Source organism: Pimephales promelas, chromosome 4 (assembly GCF_988280905.1).
Source record: "Pimephales promelas chromosome 4, fPimPro1.hap1.1, whole genome shotgun sequence".
In the NCBI taxonomy this organism is placed as follows: domain Eukaryota; kingdom Metazoa; phylum Chordata; class Actinopteri; order Cypriniformes; family Leuciscidae; genus Pimephales; species Pimephales promelas.
The window spans coordinates 39,564,748-39,582,861 of record NC_142772.1 but is presented as its reverse complement, the minus strand read 5'-3'; the positions used below and the strand labels follow the sequence as shown (position 1 = coordinate 39,582,861).

General features: G+C 36.0%; 1 protein-coding gene and 1 long non-coding RNA gene across 2 annotated transcripts; both read right to left on the bottom strand.

Annotated features, from left to right (window-relative positions):
• Positions 1-988: 988 nt before the first annotated feature.
• LOC148981748 (uncharacterized) lies at positions 989-2,120 on the bottom strand. The gene is made up of 2 exons (XR_016168195.1): positions 1,822-2,120; positions 989-1,566 (listed from the first exon to the last, which is right to left on the bottom strand). It is a non-coding gene; the product is annotated as an uncharacterized LOC148981748 (long non-coding RNA).
• Positions 2,121-4,474: 2,354 nt separating this feature from the next.
• Positions 4,475-17,906, bottom strand: slc6a4b (solute carrier family 6 member 4b). Its single transcript, XM_039658208.2, has 13 exons — positions 17,468-17,906; positions 16,319-16,453; positions 15,929-16,148; positions 13,569-13,707; positions 13,355-13,489; positions 12,527-12,630; positions 10,272-10,399; positions 10,037-10,149; positions 9,091-9,222; positions 8,734-8,833; positions 7,983-8,083; positions 5,676-5,843; positions 4,475-5,584 (listed from the first exon to the last, which is right to left on the bottom strand). Exons 1-13 carry the CDS (start codon positions 17,685-17,687, stop codon positions 5,504-5,506), a joined length of 1,776 nt encoding a protein of 591 aa, XP_039514142.1. The 5' UTR covers positions 17,688-17,906; the 3' UTR covers positions 4,475-5,503.
• Positions 17,907-18,114: the final 208 nt, after the last annotated feature.

The window sequence follows — 18,114 nt, the reverse complement described above, 5'->3', positions numbered from 1 at the left end:
ATACATATACATATGCATACATATTTGAAGACATTGGGGCCTTGGCCTGTTTGGTTTACCATATTCTTCAAAATATCTTATTTTGTGTTCAGCAGAAGAAAAAAACTCGTACAGGTTTGGAACAACTTGAGGGTGAGTAAATGATGACAGAATTTTCATTTTTGGGTGAACTATCCCTTTAAATAGCGATGGGAAGTGGGATTGATTTTAGTACAAAGTGAATAGACCAGCAGCTTGGTTGGCATTCATGTAATTTTAAATAAATTATAGGCTAATTGTCCTCCAGTGTTGGTGCAAGTTGATCGACTTGTTTACTTCCCAAACCTATTGTAGCAATTTCAGTCGAACTGTCAAATACATTTTTTTCATGTAGGCTATCAAGTCAGAATCAGTCCTGTTTACTATAGATACATATTTTGCTACATGATGTAAAAGAAGGATCCTGAATGCTACAGCTTGTATTCGATTTTACTTTAAAAGCCTTTAATTTCACAGGAAATTGTTTTCTTCACTCATTTGGATTGTTTGACTTTAATCAGCTCAAGTGTCTTGCGCTATATTGGTAAATTACCCGAAGCAACTGTCTTCGTGACTTCAGCTCAGCAGGTGTTTGGCTTGTGGACCACCTTCTTAAAAACCATTATGCAAATATAGGCTATACATAAGAATTCATCTGCCATCTGCAACTGGATTAGGAGGATGAGTTCTCTCCCCCATAATTGAGAAGAAATTCACACAGGAGCTGGTGGGATTGAGGAGACGACACAAATTAGAGAGAATTAGAGCAAATGTATGTAATATATGTATGTGTATGTGATGTAAATATGCTAATTATTTCATACCATGGTATTACGATCTGATAGCCTACCAAAAACAACCATTGTACTTTAAAAGTGTAGATAAACATAATTTAAACTATAACATTATAACGTGTTGATTAGGCATTGTTTCATTCAGTTCTTTATTTTGAACAGTTCTTTCATACAGATTCAAGTTTTGACATTTATTTCAGTAGGCCTATGCAAAATGTCTGAACTGCCAGAACCGGTCAAATAAACATATAACAATAAATACACCAAAATAAATAAATATGTATAAATTCACACAGTAGCTATACAATTTAGTAGCTTACAAACGGTGCACACTGAGGAAACATGTGGTTGAAATAGTGTTCAATTTTAACAACTTAAATTACAATATTTTTTTCTTATAGGCTATGACCCACATGGATATTTAACCTCAATTACACTGACATTAAGTGTTTAAGGGAAGAAGATAAGGGTTTCATCCAATTAATTTGGGCATACTAACGTTGATTTGTAGCTAACCTTCAATACCGAGTGAAGTAGTTCGTTCGTGCTGACGTTGTAGTGTTCTTGGCCAATGGCGAAGAACTGGCTCATTAATATTCAGAAGCAAGCCTTCGCCATAGTAGTGTTCATTTCCCGGCATCTTTCTCTTTCATCCATACTAGGGATAGTCACCTGCGTCGAAGAGGTTTATAGACACAAACTGCCATCCCAATCATGATCACCAACAGTGTGGATAGAACACTTAAAAGAAGAACTGAAGGAGAAGATAAAATTAACAAACAGATCAAATAAATCTGCTGATATAACGTTAGTGCAAAATACTATGGTGAAATCCACAAGATTTTAAGCTTAGCTATAACTGAGAGTCCAATTTAGCAATGTACGAACGTTGGCATTTTAAAACTGAATCAGTGATAAACTGTGAAGTCATGATGCGACATTGTCAGATTCACTCATTGTGAATGTGAAAGGCCTGACAGGTTCAGTCGCGTGTGTAGTCATGTCTTACCCAAATTTTGTCTCAGCAGGACTTCATAAGGTCTGTCATTTACTTTAGACTCTCCCAGTTGAGCATTTCCAGATTGGAAAAACGTTATGCAGCAAGCGATGAGAGAGACCAGGCGTGGTGCTGACATTATTGCGAAACAGTGTGAAGGATGCGACCGAAACCAATCCACTCAGCTCGACGCTGCTGTAAGGTCCTAACGCCGTCGGGTTTAAACTTAAAACCAACATCAACATCCCAGTGGAGGATACCATTTGTTTCAACTGATATCCTTCGAAGAACTCGTCAAAAATATGTTTTTGAGGCAGACTTTTTACATTTTAATATAAATCCAACGTTGATGCTCTGGAGAATAGTTTTTGCACCAAATGCAGGTTGTCTTGTGACCGACTTTTGCCTTCAGAACTGCCTTTATTCTTCATGGCATAGATTCAACAAGGTGTTGGAAACATTCCTCTGAGATCTTCTCACAGTTGCTGTAGATTTGTTGGCTGAACATCCATGATGCAAATTTCCCATTCCACCACACATCCCAAACTCTATTGAATTGAGACCTCGTGACTGCAATTGAGTATAGTGAACTCACTGTCAAGTTCAAGAAAACATGATTTATGCGTTTTAACATGGCATATTATCCTGCTGTGCTAGAAGCCATCAGAAGCCATCACGGGTACACTGTGGTCATGATCATAAAGGGTTGGATATGGTCAGCAACAATACTCAGGTAGGCTGTATTGGGCCAAATTCTGACCCTATCTGAATCTTGCAGTATAAATTGAGTAGTAGAAATCTTCTATTGTCCAATGTTTGGTGAGCCAGTATGAATTACAGCCTCAGTTTCCTGTTTTTAGCTGACAGGAGTGACCCCCGTTGAGTCTTTTGCCACTAGCCCATATCTGTGTTCAAAGAGGACCTCGGTTGTAATGTGTGGTTATTTTAGTTATCGTTGCCTTTCTATCAGCTCGAACCAGTCTGGCCATTCTCCTCTGACATCTGGCACCAACTAGACATTTTCTCTCACAGAACTGCCGCTCACTGGATTATTTTCTCTTTTTTGGGCCATTCTTAGTGAGCCCTAGAGAGGGTTGTGTGTGAAAATCCCAGTCGATCAGCAATCGAAATACTTAGACCAGCCCGTTTGGCACCAACAACCATGCCACGTTCAAAGCCACTTAAAACAGCTTTCTTCCCCATTCTGATGCTCAGTTTAAACTTAAAGGAGTAGTTCACTTAAAAAAAAAAACTTTTGCTGATAATTTACTCACACCCATTGCTGAAAACATTCCAGGATTTTTCTCCATATAATGGACTTCAATGGGAACCAAACGGTTCAAGGTCCAAAAGACAGTTTCAGTGCGAACTGCAAACTGTTCAAAGGTATTTAAACGATTCCATACAATGAATAAGGGTCTTATCAAGCATAACGATCGCTCATTTAAAAGCTCAAGTTTAAGTTTTATAAGCTCAAATGGTCGCCTTGCTCTTTCATCAAAATGAACAAATCTTTTCCAGAGTCAACTCGTTCATTTCGTTCGTTGAATGAACAAAATGACATGAAAAAAGATTTGTTCATTTTGATAAAAGAGTTTGAACAGGAGAGTCACGAACGCCCATCACAGAACAGAGCAAGGCGACCATTTGAGCTTATAAAACTTAAACTTTGTTAATTTTTTTTTAAATGAGCGATCATTTTGCTTGATAAGACCCTTATTCTTCATCTGAAATCGTTTAAAGCCCTTTGAACAATTTGCAGTTTGCACTGAAACTGTCTTTTGGACCTTGAACCGTTTGGTTCCCATTGAAGTTCATTATATGGAGAAAAATCCTGGAAGGTTTTCATCAAAAACCTTAATTTCTTTTCGACTGAAGAAAGAATGACATGGATATTTTGGATGGGGGTGAGTAAATTCTCAGCAAAAGTTTTTTTTAAAGTGAACTACTCCTTTAAGCACATGCCTTGATCATGCCAACTGCATTAATTTGATTGGATGATTCGAAGTTTGCGTCAAAGAGCAGTTGAACAGGCGTACCTAATAAATTGGCCAGTAACTGTGTAATTTAAATTTTTATTTAAATCTTCAACAACTGCTCATGAACTTTAGTTTGATAAATCCTGCTTTAGATTTCACCTCAACTCATGAAACACTGTGATTGCAGGTCACATAGGCTACAGTTTGTCACTCGCTAGGCTTTTCCGTGCAACTCTTGGTCTTTCATTTGGGTAATTAACGGAAGAGCACAGAGCCTGCAGGCCTTTTGTTAGGTTCCTCTGTAGTTGAATCTGAGGTCCACCTCTACTCCAGTTGCCTTTGATCCATTCTGCGGCCTCTGCTAGAAGTGGCTGAATGTGGAATAGCATTATCTTTTCTCTATTCTCTCACCCCATACCTGAAACTGGCACAACCGAGCCGCGTTTCCCAGAGCTGCGATTGGTGGCGATTGAAGATCTAGTCTTTAATAAAACATCTCATTTAAATGCCTGACACAATGCTGTTCTCTTACCGCTTGTGTGTTTGCAGATGCTGGATACTGCAGCTCAATGCAAATCAACATGTTAATTAAGGCGCAACAGTGCAAGGCTGTTCACACTAAGAGAACGAAGGTGGGAATCACAAACAAATCCATACTTTTGGATGGATGGATGGATAGACGTGAATATTCAGTACAGCTTTATTAATTTTCCAGACATATAAGCAAAACTCTCTGCCACAACCTACAGTGCAGACATAGTATATGAACCACATTTTCAACTATCCATAATAAGACATTCATAGCAATTTAGTATTTGGTCACATCCAGAGTTCAGTAACATCCTCAGGTCTTTATTTGGAAAAAACGTGGGAGAAAATGAACACATTACACATAGCTAGGTTTTGGGCTCAAGTTCTGTTAGAGAATGAAGATTTCAAACAGTCATGTAGTCTTAGTTCCAAACGAGGAACAGAGGAAACCAATATTTTTGTCGTTTTTCCTTTTCTTGGTGTGGCACAATATCAATACAGGTTTAACAAAGTTTTGACATAAAGCAGCTACAATATTTAGGCAGAGTTCAGGCAGAAAACACCATAATGATTAAATCTTGACAACAGTTATTTCTGGAGGGGAAAAAATGAGAGCGAAATGTGTGTTAAGTTCTCTGCTGTCATTTTCTCATTGGCTGAATGAGGTCATCTCACTTGCATGTATCTCAGAAAACATATGTGCATGACTTACAATGTAAAAAAAAACACACCAAACTCTTCAGTTTATAGGTATTCCTTAAATTAAAAAACAAAACATCAACCTTTGTAAATTGCACTGCATGTTAAAATTAGGGACTATAACTTATTTAATTTTCATTTTCCGTATTAATCGAATTGCACATCACTTGCAAATATACAGTCCAGTTACCCATGTAAATACTATGTACTTATTTTAATAACTAAAATTAACTAGTACTAACCCTGAACCTACCCCCTGTTCCATGTACTTACCTTATATTAGCCAGTACTTTCTAGGTAAGGTCACTGTAAGTACTGTACTGTAAAAGGAAGCGTTACCTAATTTTTATGCTAATTTCAAATGGACAAATCCCTGAAACTGCAAAAGTTGCTCTTTACACTTATAATAAATTCTTAGTTTGCTGTGGACACGTCACCCGATATATGTGGCCTTTTTATGCGAGTTGTGTTTTTCTCTCAGTGGTCTAACGTACCGGACTCAACCCCATACTGTCAGGGTGGATATCTGGCAGGGTTCTCTCCGGTCGCAGACATACAGCAAGGCGCTGAAATCGGATTAAAAACAACATTTGAACAACCTTTACCCATTTTATCAATTAAATAGATTCAAACGTTTTTCTGTAATGCACGTCTCACCTGTTTAAGAGAGCCCGGGGTCCACACGAGCTTGTACACCATGTATATGGGGATCCATATGAAGGAGGAAGCTCCGATGATAAAACCAACCGTGATGCTCCAGTCTGGGAACTTGTAGTCAAATAGCGTGAGGGGTTGAGGGTTCAGCAGTGAGCTGATGATAATGTACTGAAGAAATGAACAGGAAAAGTCACCATGAAATCAAAATACTTATTTTTATGGAAAATTGCAGTATTTGTTATAAATGATTTATCTATGCACATCATTATGTTTTTGGCCTCATAATCTTTAATTCAAATAATTTCCCCTTCCGCTTGCAGCGACATCTCTTTTCCGATAATGTGTTTACTGGCATGAGGGTTGGACAACATGTCACTCACATGGAATCACAGCAATACCAAACGAAAACGATCCAATCAATTCCTGATGGAGAAAATCAAGTCCCGCCCTGCATTTTTTCTTGTCCGTGAAGCTGTTTCACTCGGATATACAGTCAAACCAAAACTTATTCAGACACCAGATATTTTTTTTACTAGTGTGTGCAGGACACTGTAGTTCATTTATGTAAGTGAGGATAGCAAAAAGTGAAATGTGTTATATTATACCAAAAAATTCTTCATATAGAGAGCTACCAGTAAAATGTATAAAACTTTAAGACCAAAAATGATTCAGACACTTTGACCTGACCAAGTTTTGCATAAGTGTTTTTTCTTTCATTTCTAATATGAACTCTTTACACCACTGACTGAACAAGATTAAAGGAGTAGCTCACTTTTGAAAAAAACTTTTGCTGATAATTTACTCACCCCCATGTCATCCATGATGTCCATGTCTTTCTTTCTTCAGTCAAAAAGAAATTAAGGTTTTTGATTTAAGGTTTTTTCATCAAAATGAACAAATCTTTTTCCGAGTTATTTGGTTCATTCAACGAACGAAACGTACGAATTGACTCGGAAAAAGATTTGTTCATTTTGATGAACGAGTTCGAACAGGAGAGTCACGAACGTGCATCGCAGTACAGAGGACGGCAAGCATTTGAGCTTATAAAACTTAAACTTTGTTATTTATTTTTTCATGAGCGATCGTTTCGCTTAATAAGACCCTTATTCATCGCCTGGAATTGTTTAAAGCCCTTTGAACAGTTTGCAGTTTCCACTAAAAGTGTATTTTGGACTTGAACCGTTTGGTTCCCATTGAAGTCCATTTTATGGAGAAAAATCCTGGAATGTTTTCATCAAAAACCTTAATTTCTTATCGACTGAAGAAAGAAAATCATGGATATCTTGGATGACATGGGGGTGAGTAAATTATCAGCAAAAGTATTTTGAAAAGTGAACTATAGAATTGCTTGGTAATTGGACGGTTGACCTAAATAGTTTTTATCTAATTTTGTACTTTAATTTAACAGCTAACAGCTATTCAACATAATTCATTTGTGAGACAGTCTAACAGAAGGATGGCCAAAACCAGTGAAATTCCAACTGATTTAATAACTCAAAGTTCTTGTCATATTTTATTACCATATTCTAAAACTGTGATGATGTGAGAAATGTTGAAGGTGTCTAAATACATTTTGGTTTGACTGTATAGGTCACAATAGAGAAGAAAAGACTATCGCTGCTTCTATGTATTTTAAAGCGTTTCTTCGAAATATGTCATATTATTTTAAGAGTCTTACAATGAATTCAGATTAGGATACTCTGTACTGTAGTCCCCTTGTGAGTTCAGGTGGATTGATATCTTTGAGAACCTCCATCGATTGAGGCTCTAATCTGATTATTTTATTTTCAAAATGTCCATATTATCCTGTAAGCCGTACACATTCCTATGGAGACTAGAAAATTGTAGAGTGGTGGCCTTTGTGTTTTGAAGGAACCGAGACAAATGTCTTCTCGCCAGCATTTCAAATAACGTCTCAGAAGATGAGACAGGCAGCCGTTTATCATGTTTTTTTTACAGAATGAAAAAAGCATAACAGGAAAACTATGATTGTGGAAATGTCAGCCATGTGTGCCAGCTCAGGCCTGTTGGGATTAGATATAATGCATGCAGAAGTTTCTAAAGAATACTATAAGAGTGCATGCAGTTTGACATTTGCAGACTGGGAATTGTAACTGTGTGGACAGGTGAGAGAATGAGATTATAAAGGTAATAAGGGTGGAAAGGAGGTTGTGGGTGCTCTAATAGTTTTGAGCGCATGAAAGATGACTTTACCATTTCACCGGTCGTCGCACTTCTCTAAACAGCGGTGACACTTTGCGAGTACTGCACTGAATGATAAATCAGAACATCTTTTTTTAAACTTACAGCAAGAAATGCTGGGCTGATGGCAACCCAACAGACTTTCCAGAATAATCCTGGACTGTATCCCAACATTGACTTGATATCATTGCTGAATCTGTTAATACCTGGAGAAGATTAAATAAATGAGTTTGTCAATTTTATATATTGAAATTTTTGTTCATGCACAATTAGACATGATGTTTATATACTCAACATGAAACATTCTTAGAACTTTCCTAAAATTCTTCCTAACAACAAACGTAATTCCAGTAATGTTAATAGAACGTTTGTTCAGAGTTATCTGGTCTTTAATAATGTTTTTAAAACTTTAGCACAAAAAGATTATCTATGTGTCATACCTAGAAGGTTTCTCAGAAACATTTTGGTATGATGTTCATCTTACATTTTTTTTAATGTTACTACTTTTTTCAGAGAATATTTTTACAGAATGTTCCCATAATGTTGCCTTAACATTCGCATAACCAAGATTTTTTTAATAACATTTAAAAAACTGGACGTTTGGAGAACTTTTATAACTTGGGAATGTTAGAAAAAATTTCTCAGAACATCTTTTTTGTTAGCTAGGTATATACTGTATAGATATTGTAAAACATATTACAGTTTTAAAATAGTGTTTTCTATGTTAATTATTTTAAAACATAAAAGCAGCTTAATTTAATATTTTTGAGGAAACCAAAATACTTTTCTCTGATGAATAGAAAGTTCAAAAGAACAGCATTTATTTGAAAGAGAGTTTTAAAATAACAAATCTTACCATAAAACCAGGATACTGCCGTGGCCTCCAGAAAAACTACAGCTATAATTGAAGAACCAACTCCAAATTCTTCCAGTAACTTTACCACATACGCACCACCCTTGCAAGAAAAAAACATTTACATAATAAATGAAGAAATAAAATGCTGATTCAAACTCGGCACACCCAAATTATAAATCACAATGTTTATTACTGTATATAACTGTCCTGCAAGATATGTAATCAAATTCTATATTCTATACTCTATTATTATTATTATTATTTTTTTGTGTTAAGACACTCAAATAAATTCTTATTGTATTGGTAAACTTCACTGAACATAGGCAAAATTAAATCCAGAGGTTCATTGAAACTCACTTTAGTAAGGGTGCTGAGAGAGCCCAGAAAGCAAACAACCACCAGTCCAAGAACAAACAGCTCTCTCCGATTGGCCAGGACATCTGGGTACTCATCCATTACAGCTGTGATTATGGCCTCTAGCCCACCGAACTGAGGTAGAATACACATATAGACAGAAGAGAAAAAAAACAAGAATACTAAACCAAATATTTACATTCATGTAAATGTATTTGTCTTTTATACTACTTCTTCACAATGTTCAGTTAAGCTGGAATTGTTGTACATACACCATTCAAACAGTTTTGTAAATCATTTCAGACTTTGATGTGCCATTTACTATTGTTTTATAAAAACTACACAAATTCTCACACTGGCTCAGCAACATCATCAGCAATGATTTCACTAACTGTGTCCCAATTCAGAGGCTGCAGCCTTCGAAGGTCGGACCAGGTGTTGTGAAATTGGACGGTCTAGCTTTTGAAAGTTATATTAAACAAAACAGGGTTCACAAACTGTCGAAATATGTACACCATGGTCCATTTCTGTAAATAATAAACAGTATAAACTATATAGCCTATATAATCGTATATTAGTAAGATAAAAGTCAACATTTGAACAGCTTTTTATTTATTTTTACATTTGTATCATTCGATATTTGAGTAAGTTGAAAAGCACTACTTACTGTATATTTAAAAGTGTAATTGGCTGCCTTTGAAGGACTCTTCGAATTGGGACAGCCTTCGAAGGATGCAGCCTCTGATTAGGGATGCGGCTAATATAGTAATTGCAAATTAAACCGAGCGTTTTACTTAACTTTAACACTGTTGCGACCTCGGAAGCACTGGTATTTCTGTCTGTCTTTCTTTTTTTATATCTATATTTATCTAATTTATCAACTATATACTTCTGCTGAGTGCACATGCATATTTTGAGCACATTTACAGTTATAGGTGTATATACATACAGTGCTGTCTAACCCAAGAGTAATCATCATCACAAAGAAGATGATGGCAAAGAAAGTCGACCCAACCATGTTTGCAATGGCTTCTGGATATGTAATGAAGAGGAGACTCGGTCCTAGAGGAGGTGGAGAAAGTCAAAATATAGACTTAATTGAAGTAAAAGTAGAGGTGCTCTATTTGTAGGGCTGAAAGCCACTCACGGTAAAACTACAGTATTATGCAAAAGGGGAAGCTCACCTTTGTCCCTGGCTACGTCCTCAACGTTTACATTTCTCTGTTCAGCCATATATCCCAGGACAGTGAAAATAACAAACCCTGACACCAAACTTGTCAGGCAGTTCACCAGACTGGTTACAATGGCATCTCTGTACAAAATGCATACAAAAAATAACTTACAATCGAGATTTTTACATTTTCTTGCTTGACTGTGCAAAACTCGTCATGGGTGGTTTCTGTGGAGTTGCTATGCAGTAGCTCTGGGTGGTTGCTTATTGGCCCAAGTCTATGTGGTATTCTTGTCCTTATATGACTTGATCCCTTTAGATTGCCCGCGTGCCTCCTTACAGACGGACAGTAGTGCACAATTCAATTTCCCCTGACTCACCTATGCTGCCCGTTCATCTCTTCAGACTGGCCTTAATTCTCAGTTCTAATCTTGTTTTTATATCATTTACCCATGAGGCAAGGCATTTGTTTCAGTTCATCATGTGATTCATCAGAGCCCAGTTCATTTTGATGGTATTTCTCCTCAGTTAGTGAACACAGAGCCAAATGCTAATGAATGGTTAAGCTATAGATAGAATCAGAATTAAGAATGAGCGGGAATCACATTGGCCAGAATTGGCAGGGCTGTTTTGTTACTAATACACAACAGTGTATCACTGAACCTAATGTTTGGGGTCAGTAAGATTTTGTTAGACTTTATTTTCAGGTGTCTGTGTACTCACCATAAGGTTAGGGTTAGGATTGGGGATTGGTTTAGGGTTAGTTGCATGAAATTATGCATAATTTATAGTTATTACTACAGTACCAATGTTTTTAATGAAATGAATATTTTTATTCAGGTGCATTAAACTGATCAAAAGTGAGAGTAAAGATTTATAATGTTACACAAGATTTCTATTTGAAATGAATGCTGTTCTTTTGAAATTTCCATTCATCAAATAACTTTGAAAAAAATATTAAGCTGCACAACTGTTTTCAACGTTGATAGTAATAAGAATAAATGCACCAAATCAGCATTTTATAATGATTTCTGAAGGATCATGTGACACTTAATGCTAGAGTAATGATGCTAAAAATTTAGTTTTGCCATCACAGAGATAAATTACATTTTAATATACATATATTAAAATAGAAACAAAAGTTCATTTTAAATGTAATAATCACTTTTGTAAACAGTATTTTTGATCAAATGAGCATTAGCATCATTCTTTCAAAAACATTTTAAAAAATCGTACCAACCCCAAACTTTTGAACGGTAGTGTTTTAAGAATTACATAGAATTCATTTACAATTCATGTATTAACTCGAACAAAGAGTAGATATTATTCTTAATATCTTGAAAACAAACATTAAAGGAGAACTTCGGTCAATTTTAACGCTGAGCTAATTTTTTTGTACATTTGAAGTGTTGTCAGTACAGACAAAAACGACAAAAATCGGTGTTGCCTACACCGTATTATCGTCTATTTAAAATTCGCACCCTGTTGACTTCAATGGGGCATGTTCTAAACCTGCTTTTAGCCTCTTAACATCCTTGATTAGTCATTACGAGTGCACAGCCATGTGAGTGGTGTTATTAAGAGTGACCAAGGTCAATCTGACTGCAGTAGATGTGAAAGATATGAATAAAAATGATGTTAATTCAGCCAGCTCACATAACTCTATTTGCTTTCGGTCGAAGTCCACAGTAGTCGATTGACGAGTTGACGCGCGCGATCATTGGTGAATATCATGTCAAACCTACCACTGTGTGCTGTTCTGAGAATATCAGCTCAAATGGATAGTTCATCCAAATCAGATGTTGAACACACGGAGGAGGTTTGAGATGATATTCACCAATGATCGCGCGTGTGAGATCGACAATCGACTACTGTGGGCTTCGATCGAAAACAGGAAGCAAATAGAGGTATGTGAGCTGGCTGAATTAACATCATTTGTATTCATATCTTTCACATCTGCTGCAGTCAGATTGACCGTGGTCACTCTTAATAACACCACTCACATGGCTGTGCACTCGTAATGACCAATCAAGGATGTTAAGAGGATAAAAGCAGGTTAAGAACATGCCCCATTGAAGTCAACAGGGTGCGAAAAAGCAACACCGTTTTTTGTCTGTACTGACAGCACTCCAAATGTACAAAAAAAATGAGCTCAATGTTAAAATTGACCGGAGTTCTCCTTTAAGAACTCACTGCAAATGCTGACGAATAGAAGAGGTTGAAAATTCCAGAAGATCAACGTAATGAAAATGAAGGTTGTGCCTGTACCTGTAGCAGTTGTTGTTGAAGGGATTGTAGCTGGACAGGGCGAGCAGCACGCCAAAACCAGGACCAAGAGAGAAGAAGATCTGCGCAGCTGCATCTACCCATACCTACAAAACATTAGATACTGCAAATGAGGTGTGGCGAAACAAAAACAAGAAAATGGCTGAATAAATTGATCACAGTATGTGAGTAAAAATTAGAATCATCTTATACTAATAATTTAGAAAATTCAATTTAGGATGCAATTTAGGACATTGACATAACAGTATATGGGGAATAGGCGGTGCTTGCTCACATCTGAAGATTTGAGTGAAGAGCAATGTGTGTGTGTGTGCATGAACGTGTCTCAATGAGTATGAGAGCCTTTCATGATGGAAAAAAAATTCGAAACCAATTACGCATCTCATTAGCCCCTAGTGCTTTATTTTTGCTTCTCATCACGGTTCTCTGCAGCGCTGCATCACCTTGCAAAGAGTACTGGACTTAAACAGCAAACAGATCACAGGGCTAGAAATATGGAGATGCAGTTTACATATTGCCTCCATTGACACTCTATATATCTATAAAATATTCATTTATTGTGTTTATTGACTTATCCTGAAATTTATGAAGGAATATGGCCCTTATGAAGTCAGCTCACTAGTGATTCATGGATTTCATGACTAAATGCCCCAGGTCCTTGCATGAAAAACATGCATTTTGCCTTCAAAAGATTAGCAGCAGATTTAAAGGGGGACATATAAGTGAAGGATGTTTAGAAACAACACAAACTAATGTAACAATAAATCAGTGTTAGACACAAAGGGAAACGAGAATGAGAAAAGCACTCACGCTGGTCTCTTGCAGCTTCTCCCATTTGGGATTGAGGTAGAACACCACTCCTTTCCACGCTCCGGGCAAAGTGGCACCACGGATCATCAGAATCAACAGCACTACATACGGGAGGGTGGCAGTCACCCATACAACCTGAGAGAGACATGGATGAGAGGATGTGGAATGTGCAATAAAACACGTTTCATTTGGTTTTTAAGGACTCCGGAAGGACCTTTCCTGAAGTCTTGACTCCTTTCCACAGGCTGAAGTAGACAATGGTGAAGATGAGGAAGAGGCAGAGCATGAGCTGCCAGCGAATGTATCCCACATTCCCAATCCCAGATGATTCATGAACTGCCAGGACATTCCTCCTGTTTTAAGATGGATTTACAAAGGTGCAGTCTGAAAATATTCATTATTATGCTCTCAGTGACCTGGACCACAAAGCAGATGCATATAATACTTCAGTGTACACAAGTTTACTGAAATACTGTATATAAAAAAAAAGGTTCTGAAATGTTGGCACAATATGAAAGCAGTTCTCTGGACATGTTAAACCAAATGAGGAAAAGTGTTACAAAACTCGTATGAGATTCACTCTGGTGACAGTGCTGGGTAGTAACTGATATGTGTAATCTGGATTATGTGACATTTTGGAAAAATGTTGAAAGTTACTTGTCATTCAAAACAAATAAAACAATAACAATTGAAGGGAAACAGGTTATTACATATTTTGATTGTAGAGATAGAAATTTGTGTAATATTGTAAACCTTTTTGTTTTAATGTAACTTCCATATTCACAAAGCTAAATTCTCTAAATCAAAGCCATGTTTTAATTTTTTTCAAATTGAAACTGATATATATTTTGAGTCTCTTAAATGGGTTAAAAATAAGAAAGCTATGTCAGCAACTGAATTATGCTCTAAAATGTTCAAGTGAAAATTAGGAACATATTTCTCTTTTTATAGATAATGAAGTTTGCAAGTCTGTCTATTTAAGCTATGTATTATTATTTTTATTTATTTATTTTTTCAATTAATTTTATTCAGATGTTTATTTATTTTTTGCTGAATAATATTTGTTTACGAACTGTGATTCTTGTATGTTTGTAACTTGCATTCTAATAAAAAAAAATATAAATATATATAAAAAATGGATTACGTGATCAGATTCCAAAAAAATCATATACTTGTAATTACATGATTACTTAATATTCACAAAATGGCAGTAAATCATTCATAATTTATTGATTCTCACTCATTCTTATTTTTGGAGGCTGTTGCTTATGTATATTCATTGAGTCCACACAGCGTAACAAATAAAATATTTAATCTTTTTGTGTTTTATTTCAATTTTTTTATTTTTAATGTTTACGTTTTTATGGTTTAATTAATGATGACCTTTTCATCAATTTACAACACCCCCCCCTGCAGGTCTTTCACAAACCCTTTGGGAAACCATCACGTAATGTAATGTTTACACTTTTGTTGATGACAATGTCGTATTTGTATATCACTATTACAAGATTATCCTATCAAAATCTATGTAATAGACAAGTTTATTGACAATTGATAAACTTAATTATTGGCTGAAAGTAATCTAAAAGTAATCAAAGTCCGATATAAAATGTGTAATTTAGTAAATTACATTACTAACTTCAATTTTCATCATGTCATTCAGTAATGGACTTGTATTTTTAAGTAATCTACTCAGCTCTCTGTGTGTGTGTGTGTGTGTGTGTATATATATATGAAGAGTTCAGATGCAAAAGCCTCTAAGTGCCATTTGAAATTTTCTTCTAGAATGATCATTTTTATCAAGCTTGTATATTTAAGTTCAGTAATTTCACTTAAATGGCAATGATAATTACATATTAATTGTTATTTAAGTGAAATTACTGAACTTAAATATACAAGCTTGATAAAAATCATCATTAAAGAAGAAAATTTCAAATGGCATTTAGAGGCTTTTGCATCTGAACTCTTCATATATATATATATATATTAGGGCTGTGCAAAAGTTAATTGCGATTAATCGCATCCAAAATAAAAGTCTGTTTTACATAATATATTTGTGTGTGCTGTATATAATTATTTTGTATATATAAATACCTATGCATGCATGTATATATTTAAGAATTATTTGCGCTTAAATTCTGTATATATATATAAATACATAATCTATATTATATAAATATAAATATTTTATATATGAATAACACATTTTCTTAAACATATACATGCATGTGTGTGTATTTATATATACAAAATAATTATATACAGCACACACAAATATATTATGTAAACACAGACTTTTATTTTGGATGCGATTAATCGTAATTAACTTTTGCACAGCCCTAATATATATATATATATATATATATATATATATATGCTGTTCCACCTTTTCCACTATGATTTGTATGTAAGGTAGTCCACATTTGCAACATATTCATCTATAATGCTGTTTCCCCACCCTTTGTGATTTCTTTTTGCTACATCTATCCCTTATTTTCTGTCCCTCTCCTGCTTCTGTCTTTCTTTCTCTGTCATTTTTGCTCCCTTTCAGTGCAGACACTTACGTGCACTTACGTGTAAAACTCCTCGGCAGGTGAGCGTGAATAGTTGGTCCAGGTCACATTGTCTTTTCCAAAGTAGTTAGTGCAGTTTTCTGTGTTCCATTCATTATCACAGCTGGTCCAGGGCAGAGTGCTGCTGAAGGAGGAGTAGAAGTAGAACAGAGCCCAGGCGATGATGGTGTTATAGTAGAAGGACACATACAGTGCAATGATGCAGATGGCGAAACCAATACCTGACAGGGAAGGGGAAATGAAAGGGTTTTGTTAATGAAATCTCTCAATCTAATACTCGTTCTTTTGCCTTTTTCCGTTCACCATTTAATTTCATATCCACCCAGACTTTGAAGATTTAATGCAAAAAATTGCAAAATCATGAGACAGAATTAGATTGTATTTATCTTACCTTTAAAAATAGGGCAAATATGTTTCCATATGGATATGGCACCTGTTCTGTGGAACTGTCCCAGAGCTAACTCCATGTAGAAAAGTGGCACCCCACCGAATATAGCCATCAGGACATAAGGAATAAGAAATGCACCTGAAGAACAGAATTAGAACAGGTCTTTTTCCCCTCCAACAACAATGAGTGAGATCAATAAGGGGGACTTTGCAGACTTTGAATAACCGTATTAAAAACAAGTGCACTTAAATATTCCTTTAACTAAATGTTGTTCTGTATGTAGAGGAGATATATGTTTATACCAGGACATTTGTTGTCTGACACTTGAAATCATGAATAACTTTTGCATGATTGATGACTGCAGCTGGCAGTATCTGCTTCACAGGTGTACTGAGGTAGAAGTTGAAATAAACAGAATTGTAATAAGCACTGCTTCATGTAATGAGAATAGAAACAAAAAAAAGAACATCTTTATTGTATATGGTCAGCCTGTATCATATGGAATGCACTGTATGAATGCATAATTGGTAGAAACAGGGTTAGGAAACCAAAACCAACATTTTCCCCCAGATTTTAGTAACTTTCTACTTTAAATTTGTTGCATCAATTTTATTACAAATAAAGGCTATATCAAATCGTATGTCTTATTCTTGCTTTCAGATAGCTTGTGAAAAAAATATTGGGGTTGTTTTCCCCTTTGATAAATAGTTATTTGAAATTATACACTGTAAAATAAATGTGATGATGGATGGACAAATTTTAACAAATTTATACTCGATTTTAATAAGGTCCTTTTTTTCAAAGTAGCCTAGATGAGAGGTTGTTAAATTTAGAAGACACCTACATTTTAGAAATATGTTTATTGTAAGAAATGTTCAGTAAACAGTTTATGTTGCTTATTTGGAAGCTAAGAGGTTTTGTAAAATAGGCCTACTTAAAGTGAACACACAAAAAAAATCTATTTCAGCACCGTGGACAGGTCGCCCGCCCAATAAGACTGACACCTGCACTTGATCAATATTTTACTTGTCATAAAATATTTCATGTTTTTCATGTTTTTTTGTGACTGATTAGTAGCCTACGCATAATGTAACTGAATTTTTATTAAAGTAGCCTATAAATACAAACTTTTCACAAAAGTAGAAACCTTACCTCCGCCGTTTTGATAACAGATGTATGGAAATCTCCAAACATTTCCGAGGTCTACCGCAAACCCAATTACCGATAAAAGAAAATCCATTTTTTTGCTCCATTTATCGCGGGATTCTGTCTGAATGATAACGGGCACCGGGTTGCTGTTGTACCCGGCGTTGTTTGGAGGACCCGGGGCGCAGAGGTTCCCGTGAGCGATCACTTGCTCTTGGTGCGGCATCTTCGATGGTCCGGTGACTTGGCAAACTGCAGAAGTACTAATAGACTAGGTAAGAAATGGCTTTTGCGAGTTTTTCCAAATGTAAAAAGTAGTAAGAAGAGTTTTATTTATTTAATATTATGCTCGACGTGCGGTCAAAAGAGTGTGTTCGGGGGACCGCAGCATGCTGCTGTGGTTGATTTCCCTGCTGGTGGGAGTAAGAGCTTCAGGATTATCCAAGAGTCCCCCACCTGAGCGCGAGAGCTGTGATCGAATGAGATTACACACGCGGGAGCTGCGCGCGACACCATCACTCACCCCTGACATGACATCCCGCGCGCACTGCACTGCTATCATTCAAGTGGACTTTTCCAAGAGCGCGCATGAGTCCTCGAGAAATATTGCTCTATTTGTCAACGTGATAATGACAATATTATGAAGAAGTGGA